Consider the following 12,674-nt stretch of genomic DNA (forward strand, 5'->3'; position numbering starts at 1 on the left):
AGTTGTTTTAGCTTGTTTCTCAAAACCACAAAATATGGTTTTGTGATTATGGTTTTTAGTTTCAATAACATGTAACTTCATCACCATCATCACCCACCGCCATCACCGTCAACCCCACCCCCGCCACCACAACCACCTTCACTGCCACCGTGGCCACCACTATCTCCAATCTCCACCGCCACCACCTTCACATGCATCTTCCACTTGTGACGCCGCCGTCTCAACTACCCTTCACCGCCATTACCACTGTCACCACCGCCTCTCACCATTGTCACCTGCGCCGCCACCACCTCCACCACCACAACCGCCACTATCACCGTTGTTAGGTAACATTGAAACTCTACCGCCGCTGCTATCGGGCCCCTCTATCATGTCGTCGCTATCAGCCATTGTCGTGAATTCACAAAGTTGACAATTGTTGTAACTATAGTGAATTTACAAAGTTCACAACAAGTTTTTTAAACTCAAAACCACAAAAAACACTGGATTTATAAAACAGAAAACTAGTTTTAATTTTCAAAAAATTTAAAACATAAACCAAAAACCACCTCAAACGGGGCCCTGTGGTATTCTTTTAACTTTCTGTTTTTCTTTTCAAATGTTATATTAGCACGTTCGGATACAGGTTTATTAGAGCTTATTTACTAAAAAAATACATTAAATAATCTTTAATAAGTGGTCTTTAATTTATAACCAAACAGGTATACCTGCTTGTGCTAATATGTTGTAAAACTTCACCATGTATTATCCATATATTCAAGTTTTTCTCGTTACCAATACCATGAGAGGCATATACACGGTTTGCATACAATTCTCCTGTTATGAGAGCTAGATGAAGGCAACATGTCTATAATGCGCCTTTAGTTAAAAATATTACATGTTGCCATGGATATAGGGTCTCTTTTTATTTCAGTTCCGTTGAGTTAAGGCTAATACAAGTCTCTTTTCTCTTTCACTTGAAGCCATTGGGATGTAAAGTGTCAACTCTCACATTTCAAAGCACATGAATGTGCTTTTGCCACAAAATCCAAACTCATACAGTCATACTTAATCATAGGAAGGCTCGAAGTATTTTAAGAGGTTGCTTATTATTAGATAAAGAATATAATTACTAAATAATGACATGATTTTGTCATAGAATATTCTACTAAGTGTTGTATGGGTTGTTTTGTTTACTGGCCATACATAGCCTGATTTGGATTCTTCTTTTATTTTTAATGGGCTTCTAATTAGATACATAAAACATCAATAACTTTATCTTCTGAATTACCAAAAGAAACATCAATAACTTTGAAAAAAAAAAATCTATTTTACTCTAATCCTCAATAATGGATCCAAAACATTATGCAACTTAGTATATGCTGATTTAGAAAGTAAAAAGGAACAGAAATTTTGGGAGAGAAGAGGGTTTTACACTTTAACTCTTGCACCAAATAATTGTGCAACTCGGTAAAATCCAATAGTTGAAATAGCTCATAAATATGCTTTGCTGTGAATTGGCTGCTGCGTGAGAGATCCATTTCTTTTTCACTAGCTCCAACCGAATGCATCAAAGAGGATATATTGGATGCACCCACTAGGTTGAGTAAATGTAGCCATAAACTGTATAGTAAGTTTGTACTCTTTCTGGAAGATTATTCATAGACACCACAAAGTATGTGTAGACACTCATTTCAGAAAATATATATATATATCCTTCTTGGGAGACAATCTTGTTCTAATCGGAAACATTTACATTATGGTAGGGCTAACTCTCCTAGAAGAGTTTTGCAATGCTCGAATTCGAGATTTTACTTATAATGAGAATTAGACATGTACCAACAAGCAAAACACTCACTGGGCTCGTGGCTTGCTTATCTTTCATTGTAAGCAACCATCCCCAAAACACCCTTTCAACCTGCTAGATTTATCCACGCAAATCAGAACCTACACAACATGTAAGATTACAAAATTATGCTTTAACACATTGTTTTTGGAAAAGCCTCAACAAACCTTAAGACCCATAGGCTGATAGGCTTGTAGCTTGACTTGCATTAAGCTGGATTCTATAAATTGAACAGAACATAATGTTACTGTGTCAGTCCGGAATGTCACAGAAATTTCAATATAAACTTGATGACTGTTAATTAAGGAGTTTTGCAATTGAAAAATTAAAGTTCCATCAAGAACACAAAAAATTGAAGAACCTTGACATTAACCTAAGAACAAAATTGAAATCCATGAAAAAGAATGATCACGTGTTTAAAGGGGAAAATAAATAAATATAGAAAAGTAACATGATTGTAGAAACCCTTAGCTATACCTCAGTTGAATGATAAAGAGTGTTAATGCATATATGAAGTGTTACTATTACCTCGTCATTGTTACAAGTATTTCTTGGTATGTCCTCTTCTTCCGATGGATTGTAATTTGAACTTGAATATTCTTCCACATTTGCTCCTGGGGATGATGAAATAACTCAAAAAGAAAAGACAAAAACAGATCACAGTATATTGTGTAGTAAAAAACACATCATATTAAAGTTTTCTTCTTTAAAAAGTTCAAGTTCCGGAAGAAAAAAATTCAATTTTGAAACTTGAGTTAATTATACCAAGTTAAATGCAATTCAGAATATCGAGTTCCAAAATTGAAATTTCTTAGCTTCTGAAACTTGAAAGAGTAAGTTTTTTCCATTAGGAGCTCCAGCTTCCATAAGAGAAAATTACAAGTTCCAGTTCTGGAAGCTGAATTTTCAATCTTAAAAACTTGAAGTTCCATAGTAGAAAAGTCTTTTAGCTTCAAGAGATAAATTCACTTCCAGAAGTGAAAGTGGATTTACTTATGGAATTCAAGATTTCGGAAATGAAAATTACACTTCCAAAATCTTAAAAAATTTCTATTCTGAACTTATATTGACATAAATACACTTCTGGAACTTCAAGTGCTGGAAATTTAAAATTTTGCTCCCAAAACTTCAACTTCCTAAAGTGTAACAAAAATTGTAAAATTTTACTCCCAAAGCTTCAATTTCACATATGTTAAATTCTCAATAGAAATCTCACCTATGGTGGATAGAGTGCCAAGATCACCGAAAAGATAGAAGACATGGAGTGAGAACCAGAAAAAGAATGGTTTAGGGTTTGCTAAAGGGTGTGTGTGTGTGTGTATTTTTAACTAAAAGAGATTTTTGTAATTAATTTTTTTTTTAAATGGGGTGTGTAAATAGGAGCTTAGGGAGGTGCAAAAATCTAACTCCCTATATTACATCATGATTTCCAAAACCCAAAATAGGCCACATTAGAAAAATAGGCTCAAAGAGAAAAATATATCATGTCGTACATTCAACTCATATTTTAATAACATGAAAATGCGTACACAACTTATGTCTAAATAAAGGAAAATTCGTAAAATTCTAACATTCACATCTTCAGATGCTCTTACAAACAACTTACCCTTAAGAAGTCTGTCAAAGTGAAAGATAAGCCTCCCCGCGCGGTATACATGAATGCAGTAAAGGAATGCAGCTAATGTGACTGCCAGAAACGATAACAGAATCAACTTCCAAAAGTCCTGAACAGACCACAAAACAGGATCAACACAATTATATACTGATTTTGTTAAGCATTAGATGCATAGCAATAACCAGTTTTTTAAAGTAGTTCATAATCTTTTAATCAGTAATACAGAAACTATAAAGAAATAAATCTTAGGCCAGAGTTAGTGGTGTAGAGAAACTAATGGAAATGGGCTACTAAATGCAACATGGTATGAATTTTTAACCTCAAGCACTAAGGCCAATGAAGAGGGAGATATAGGTCGTTTTATCCTTTTGCCGTACCTAAGCATACATGTATTTATGGAACACCTATCAATGAATAAGCAATAATTCACTGAGGTTAGAACTTTTTAATAGGGTCACTAAGGAAATGTAAAAACTCTGTTTCTCTGTGGTTAGAGACGCCTTTGTTAGATCAAACTTAGTGGTGGTGAAATTAGAGAATTCTCTTTCAAAAGTTGAAAAGGAAGTCTTATCAGTAGTGAAGTCCATTAAAGCATCAGATAAAAGTATAGTTTTAAAACTCACCCGTGGATCAGATATTATGATTCCCATAACATAGGCCAATAAATCCATCAAGGACTGCAGAGAATTCTGAACACCTCCAACAATCAAACGATCAGATTCTGGCACAAGGTTCTGTTTCAAAAAATTGAAAAAGATCAGACCAAGATGATTATGAAGAAAGAGAACTTTTATGATTGATCAGACATTTAAATCTAAATTTCACATTAGTTAAAAAAAATCTTTAGGAAACAACTGAAATGATTTCAGACAACAAGGGCTATTTCTTGCCTGCATTTGTTGAAGTACAGACAAGTCAAACATCCACAGTCCAAGCCGAGATATAGATACACTTCCCATCAAAATATAAGATGATAGAAGGCCATTTTTTATCCCTATTGCAGCTACACAGGGGAGAAGGCAAGCCCACTGCATGCAAAACATACATGAACAAGACAAAGATTCATAGGAGAACAACCGACATGATTAAGTATTATCTGTAACAGGTCACAAAGAAAGGAGATTAAAATTTGACTAGCAGTCATTAAGCCATTTTTTGGTTTATACCTGAGACCCGATCGACCAAAGTCCAGTTCTAATTGTCGGTATGCGAGACTGCAGCAAAGGATATAGAACTGTTGCAGCGATTCCAACTACAGCACTTATTCCTCGTGCCATTCCAATAACATATGCAGATATGCCTTTCCATTCTAATGTGGCTGTCATTAGAGTTCCAAAGCTGAAGCAAGCAATTGGAATTTCAATGGTGAGGCTTCATCCCCGACTGAAAGCAAATACATTTTTCTAAAGGAGTAAAGGGGTGTTTGAAACCAAATTTTCTGAATGACCTTGTCCAATACAGTATAATCAATAGACCTTGCTAACTTGGATTTCCAATTTGTTTATAAACTAAGAGCGAATTTCACAAAAAAATGGATGCACAATTGTAACAAATGACCAGCTTGCTAAGAATAGTTATTCTTAAAGAAAAGGATATGCTGGTCCTAGTGTGCCCGTGTAACTAGTGCAATTCCTTGACATATCACATAGAATAATACTGATACAGCTTCTAAAGAGGTAAAACTGAAAATATCAAAGAAACTCCTTTATAAATATGACATGTCTGACATCATTTTTGGCCCCTTTTGTTCACACTAGTGCCTGTGTAACTAGTGAAATTCTATGGATGTTTGTAATATTTCACCTGAGTACAGTGAAATATAGCAAAGCCAGAGCTAGTCCAGGTAGCACAACTTGTTGCTGTAAATAAACTCTCCATGCATCAATATAAGGGATCCTTGAAATCCACTCAGAAATTTTGTTCCAGCTTTCTCTATCTGCCAATTCAGTGTTACTATCAGTAACAGAAAGCAAGCTATCTCCCTCTGAAGTTGAATTCTTCATTTCTAGATCCCTTCGTGGAAATCTTGTCATCCTCCTCAGGCTACTTTGGCCCAAAGCTGGAATCCCCTTATACACCGAGATAAAAAGCCAATACTCTACCCAAACAGAGACAGTATTCCAGAGTGCTAGAGTTATAGCAGATGCTTCTAGGGATACAAAGCTTATTATAAACCCAGTTATAACAGGAGCAAGAAGTTTGCAGCTCAGATCAATGCGTCTGGTAACTGAATTCATCTTTGTCAGCAATTCCGGGGGTTGACCTTCGGATATAACTAACAACCTGTACAAATAAACTATATAAATACATTTTTTTCATGCTATCATTCATCTAGACATTTCACTTAATTCAGCTTTCTTCAACAAGTGATGCTATAAAACATCACCAGGGTCATTACATTTTGAAGAGAGGCAGTAAAAGCATTAAGCTTACTGTGAAATGCTATTTTCCCCTCATCGTCCATAATTGAACTACTAGAAACAAAGCAAAACTTATAGATAGACACAGCTAGTATTTACCTGACTTATAAACCTTGAGAGATTGTAGAGACGACATGATGGTGAAAAGTGAAAACTAAATCTTTGGTATCTATTTCATACAAGCAATAGAATATTCACTATACTTGCTTAATCAAATATAAATCTTTTTTCACTAAAGCCTCAAGAATATTACCATTCTCTTTCAATCAAGATGGTACCGGCAAGATTTGAAAGCACCCCAATGCCACCACAGACATTGGTTATAGAAACCAGCAATATGAAAGCTGAGAAACAAGTAAACTTCAAAGATGAGTAGACAAGTAAGGTAAACACAGTGGCCCCGGCAATAATGAAAGAGAGATTCTGTATCACCAACCACAGTTTCAAAACCTGCCAGTTAAACATGAAGATAGGATTGCTTCATAATTGGCAACTTTGTAATCAAATAATTATGAAGGAAATTGAAACAACTAAAGACACTTCTGTCAGACTACATTTTGTTATCTTTAAATTTTGTAGATGTCTAATTCTTTAAATAGTAAATGGAAAGATTTTGGCACTTCTAGCAGCACATTATGATAGAATCCTAGCAAATAAATTCTAGTAACAAGAATCAATTAGGATTTTAGCTAACAGTGAGATTTGCAACTAATGGGTTAGGCATGAAGCAAGACCATGTTCTGACCTAATATCTAGGTCCGTTAAGTCTTTCCACTTATATGTTTCTCCATTTTCTCATCACTGTCAATCAAATTGCCAATAGCCTGTCTATTCCAGACCTAACTTCAGGCCTGTAGAATAGAAAATGTCTCTTATCTTTTAATTTTGTTGTTGTATCAGACACAATGGAAATTTCTGGTTTCATTATCTACCTTTAACTTTTTATTTCAGTTAGTTAACCATCACTGTGCACAAGAAAAAGATAATCAGTCCAAAGATAACTCTGTATATTGTTCCTAAGTAACTGTTAATATGACAATAACAAATAGCAAATGTGTTACATAGTTTTACAGCTGATAAAATGGAAGTGCTAGCAATAAGACTAGGAATCACCTTCACATACGTTAACTTATCAACCCATGTTCCAATTATAGGACCAAACACTGCGGTGGAGGCAGATTCAACAGCACCATATATTGCTGCATAGAGCAATGAGTCTGGCCAGATATGGATCATATATAAACCAACAGAGAATTCCCACATTCTGCAAACAGAGAGTCCTCATTTAATTTCACAAGAAAAAAACAAATTAAAGCAGTAAATACTAAATAGTGTTACCCTTCACTGGTTCAACAATGATTTTGAAAATCTCAACCCAAAACACTGATCCTAACCACCTTACCTGCTGTGCAAGTAAATCATATCTACTGTGGTCAATATATCAACTTGGTAATAGATGTGTTAAATTATTATGTCAGGGTGGGTCATATTTTATATTCCAGTGATGACAAAGTTCTGAGCTCACAGGAAGACAATCATGCATTTCAATTCATTCCTTTTTGTGAAGAAATTAAACTGAAAAGAAAAAATTTATTGGCAGAAGGAGGGTTTTAGAAATGTTCTGACGGTGATCCCCGGTCACTATAGTTCTGATGGTGATCCCAGGTCCTTTGAGCGTGATTGCCCTGAACACATATACCTCTCAGTGCGCAGCTCACTGCGCACCAGAGCTAGATGGCTACTGTTCCGATAGCCAGATTCAATCACTTTCATACCTCTCGGCATCCATAACTAAATGTCAGACGATGTCCAATCCATAACTTGATCGCCTCATACCAATCAAACCCGTCACCGATCATGACCATCACCACCCTCGTATAGGCGACGATGTCCTCACTGTCGCACGGTCAATCACCAAACCGAGGATGTTTATGTCACTTCACCACATCACATCAAGTAACTATGGACCGGCAACCAAGACAAGGGCACGAAGCTAAAAAAATGTACTAAGCACTCATGACTACCTCAAACCACGCGAGTCAACCTCTATAAAGACAAAGTTTAAAGAGAACACAAGGTACACACTATCTACTCCATCATCTCACTTCCCCTTTTATCCCCATGTTCTCACTTGAGCGTCAGAGTGTTTCCGTAGGGTCCCCTCCCGAGCGTAGCAAACAACGGAGCACCATGGAAGTCACCTTTTCACCGTTCTTCCTCACTGGAGTTTCATTGTTCCTCTTCAATCAACACTCCCATGAGTGATTGACTGGATTTGTCCGATCAAGAAACAAAAGACACAAAAAGGGGGAGGGGGGGATCTCAAAAAATTTTGACAGTGAAATCAAACGAACCAAGGAGCAGATAGTGATATATCCACATTTTGATTTATTAGTTTAAAGCAATGGTGAGAAAGGAAAGAACAACCTGTTGCCCCATCTAGTTAAGAAGTGACCAATGTAAAGATAAGTGATGATTAGAGAAGATGGGATTTGTGGCAGTGGATCCCTCATTGTGACACTTTCTTCCATTACAAACTAAAGTAGCAAATTAGTGTAAAGGTGTAACCATTCACTGATTCCAACAAAGATTTTGTAAGCCATGTCTAATGTTGTCCATATCCCAACTTGGTAATAGCTAGGCATGTTAAATTAATATGTTAGGGTGAGTCATAATAACACCTAATGAGACATTTTATATCCCAATCAAGACAAATTTCTGGTTTTTTAGGAAGACAAACAAGCATTTCAATTCATCCAATTTTGTCAGGTAATTAAACTGAAAAGAGAGAACTTTACTGACAGAAGGATATTTTATAAATAAAAAACAAGAATCAAAATGTTAAAATGTCAAAATTTTGCATCAAATAAATCAGTGGGAGAAATGAAAGAAGAACCTGGCACCCCATCTAGTTAAGAAGTGGCCAATGTATAAATAAGTGATTAGAGAAGAAGGGGTTTCTAGCGGTGGCTCCTCCTTCATTGTGACCACGCTTTCTTCCATTACAGACTACTCTTCTTCTTCTTCTTCCCCTCACTCCTTTTGACTGTGACTCTGTGAGGGTCACAATGGTTACCTCAACCAAACAACATGCAATGCAAATTCTCTCATTAACGTGTCCACGATTATTATACTAATAGTCTGATTTTTTTTTTGTGACAAACACTTTATAGCGTTGTTGCCGGATAGAGACTAACGGAAAATTTTGCTGAAGTAAAATTGTTTGACAAAATTGGCGTGGTACTAATTAAAAGTTATAAAATAATATAATTAAGAGGACATATTTAAATGATTAATTTATATTTATATTATATTATGGATTTAATTTATATGTACTTCCAATTTCAAAAACAAAATTTATATTATATGCAAAGAGTTTTACACGATTATTTCATCATATTTTGCCATGTTTTTTTTAACATTTTTACTCTAAGTTATTTATGATGTGTCAAAATAATAAATATTGATTGAAGTAGTCATTGCATACGTATTTGATTAATTAGACACTAATGGATGGTTCGTTTAATTGGTACATGCTTGATTTCCTTTCAGCAAAATCTCGGGTTCGAGTCATCTGGAATTATGGATGGACAACATCCTCAGGCGGTTAGCCTCACCATGACGTGAATGTTCCCGACTCTAATAGAATTGTCTCTCATGGAGAATACATATAAGCACACAAAAAATGATTAATTAGACATGCTCTCACGGTGACCATGCTAAAACCCTAATAAAAGATTAAGTCTCGAAAGACTAGCCGTCGTATTAGTCTTCAAGTGAACATATCTAATTATAAGGGGTCATTTTTTTAATAGTGGGAAAAGTCTAACTCCAGCCCTAATCTAGTTAGGATTTGAGCTTATATGGAAACAACCCTCAGCCTACGTGGCTTCACTCGCCCAACTAGAGGCGAGCATCTAAGACGTAGATTGAATCCCCACTAACAAGTGTGTCACTCCTCCAACATGAGTTGAGTCGACCATAGGGTGGGTAAATCCTAAATAATGAGGTAATGAACCGCCTTGACTCTTCATTCATCGTACAGCCATCCCAAGCAACTATAACGTGAGTCTTTTCGGCACAATCCTTCTTCTAGCGGGCCCTAGCTCTAAAGGGTATGACTAGTTCACAAGTTTACTTGAAGGCTAAGTGTGTCTTATGGCTTCTAGACGCTCGACACCTTCATCGCGTAGGCGGGCATGACCAGTCCACAAGACATTGTGCTTGAAACATCAAGGTTCAATCTGTCATAATGGCTTGTAGACGCTCAGCTCCTTCGTCATATGGACGGATGGCCAGTCCAAGCACAATAATATTTCTATAATATTAATTCTAAAATAATATCATTTCCAATATTTTAATGTACAATTTACTGCCCAAAAAATTTGGATTGTATTTTTTATTAAATTAAATAAAATTATATACATCTTTTAGTTATTTAACATGTGTAAATATGTTCGGAAAATTGTGATTATCTCTTCCAACAAATGATTTTCTCAAGACTTGACCTTGTAACATCATCTTTATAGGGATCTATTTGTCTACCACCAGACAAGCAACTTTTGTATGAAATTCTAAATATTAATGATTTTAAAATAAGAGTAAAAAACAAAAAATGGTTAGTGATGAAGTTTCATTTTTTCTACACACTTTATTTTTGAACATAGTGCAGAAGTTTTATTAAAATGATAAAAAAATAATAAAGAAACATTTTTTATCCACATTATCTTAACAAAATTCAATCACTACCCCGTTTTCAATTTGTTTCAAAATATTTATTTGTTAGGTACTTAAATAATTTTGAAAAATATAAGTTTGTTTAATGAATTGAAGTATAAGTTTATTTATATTATACATTTAATTTTAAAAATGAAAATAATTAAAAATTCAATATTTTATTTATTAATTTGATAAATCATTTGAAATGAATTAAAATAGTAATTACTTTAAATCAGTATCTACAGATACAGATTGAGTGTCCCTGAAAGACAACTTAGTGGTAAGAGCTAGGAATATATTATGTCAAAAAAAAAAACTAGGAACATATGGGTTGGAGAGAGGATGGTTCAACGATCAATCCTTGAAGTGTGTAATTTATCTTTCCAATGTACCAACAAAATATATACAATGTGTAATTAAGAACAAGATGTCAAATGTAGAAATAATAATCATACAAATAAATACGTTTTTTATATCAGAAAGATAAATTACAACTTCAAGGACTTGACCTCTCGACCTTCTCCTTCCCAACTCATAAGTCCCTTAACTCTTACCAATTTTATTTTGGTACATCGGAAAGATAAATTGCACCCTTCAGGGCTTGGACTCTGGACCTCCCCCACCCAATCCATATGTCCCCTAATGCTTACCACTTGAGCTATCATTCATAGACTAACTCTTACCCTCTGAGCTATCTTTCGAAAACATACAAATAAACACTTTTATATCATTTTACATTTTTCAACTAGTTCAACTACTAATATGGAAACTTGACGTGGAATTGACATGAAAATATTTCTCCACATTACATACCTTGAAAAATTTTCAGTACCTACAATGAAATTTCTTCTTTCCAATAATAGCATTTAAAAAATGAAAAAGGTTAAAAACCTAGTAATTCCTTTAAAAAAATTAACTTAGTAATTAAACCTTTCAAGTACTACCTCTGATTCTATTTATAAGAATCAAAGAGAAGAAAAATTTTATTCACTTTTATACTAAGAACTAAATAAAAGTTTGTGCTATATTATTTATTTTTTTCCAATGATGCCCTTATTAATTCTAACTAGTAAAATGTGTTTCATTAATTGTTTTCTCTCCTTCCTACAATTCTGCCTTGTTCTCAAATTAGAACAAGGGGTAATTTTAGAAGTTTTTTTTAATTTAGGACAAGTTTAATGTATTTTAACTACATTTCTTAAATTATGTGAATTTTTTTTTCTTATAAATAACACCAGAGATATGATGTAGTATTAGGCTATTAGCTTATCAATAGTAATTAAATATTTTAAAAATACAAGTCTTTTCATTCAACTATGACATTTCCTTGGCGCTGCAACTTGCTGTTGGACGCTCATCCGTGGCCTTTCGAAGTGGCTTGGCGTCGGCTCTCTCATGATCACGATGATTGGATTCGTAGCAGTCAAGAGGTTGATCTTTTGCTGTGTAACGCATGGTCTCCTCCTCCAACCAACATGGTGAAGTGCAATTCTGATGGGAGTTTCTGTGATAGTAATCAGCGGATTGGTGGCGGTGGAATTATCAGGGATCACCTTGGCCGTTGGGTGGTGGGCTGCTACTCCGGGGAGGCTGGAGATAGTGCGTTCAGAGCAGAAGCCGTGGCGATGCGAGATGTTCTCCAGTTAGCCTGGGAGAAGGGGTTTAGGCGAGTGATCTGTGATGTTGATTGTGCAGAGCTGGCCTCCATAATAACAGATGAAGCAGCTTCTCAAAGACATGCAGAGTTTCTTGTGCTTGGTTCTATTCGTCAGCTTCTAGCACGAGAGTGGAACGTCAGGATCAATTGTGTGCATCGAGAGAGCAATATTGTAGCAGACTACCTTGCCAGGAGAGGTGCAGCAGCAAGATCTTCTGGGGCTTGGGTCATTGAGTCTCCTGACCCGGATGTTGAGTACCTTCTCTTGAAGGACTCGTTGTCCATTCTTTAGTTAGTTTTCTTTGTCTTTGTTAATTTTCCGATGTATCAAAAAAAAACTATGACATTTCCTCTTCCATAAAATTGATTACATTTTAAATACTTTTGACCTTTCCTGTAAAGCAAGTGCTTTACCCGGTAATATGTTGCAGACATCAA

At 35.3% G+C, this 12,674-nt stretch overlaps 1 protein-coding gene across 9 annotated transcripts; it reads right to left on the minus strand.

Moving 5' to 3' along the window:
- Positions 1 to 1,329: 1,329 nt before the first annotated feature.
- On the minus strand, positions 1,330 to 8,884 carry LOC130749002 (solute carrier family 40 member 1-like). Of its 9 annotated transcripts, none has more exons than XM_057602256.1 (11): positions 8,757 to 8,878; positions 6,974 to 7,124; positions 6,114 to 6,310; positions 5,244 to 5,723; positions 4,607 to 4,778; positions 4,331 to 4,468; positions 4,064 to 4,174; positions 3,432 to 3,549; positions 2,354 to 2,439; positions 1,993 to 2,045; positions 1,330 to 1,897 (listed from the first exon to the last, which is right to left on the minus strand). In XM_057602256.1, exons 1-10 carry the CDS (start codon positions 8,861 to 8,863, stop codon positions 2,034 to 2,036), a joined length of 1,572 nt encoding a protein of 523 aa, XP_057458239.1. In that variant the 5' UTR covers positions 8,864 to 8,878; the 3' UTR covers positions 1,330 to 1,897; positions 1,993 to 2,033. The 9 variants fall into 9 exon arrangements, with proteins under 9 accessions (XP_057458239.1, XP_057458240.1, XP_057458237.1 ...); XM_057602257.1 differs by having other exon boundaries at positions 1,330 to 1,900; XM_057602254.1 differs by lacking the exon at positions 1,993 to 2,045 and having other exon boundaries at positions 1,330 to 1,926; positions 8,757 to 8,880.
- Between the last annotated feature and the right edge of the window lie 3,790 nt (positions 8,885 to 12,674).

Source organism: Lotus japonicus, chromosome 3 (genome assembly GCF_012489685.1).
Source record: "Lotus japonicus ecotype B-129 chromosome 3, LjGifu_v1.2".
Lineage (NCBI taxonomy): Eukaryota > Viridiplantae > Streptophyta > Magnoliopsida > Fabales > Fabaceae > Lotus > Lotus japonicus.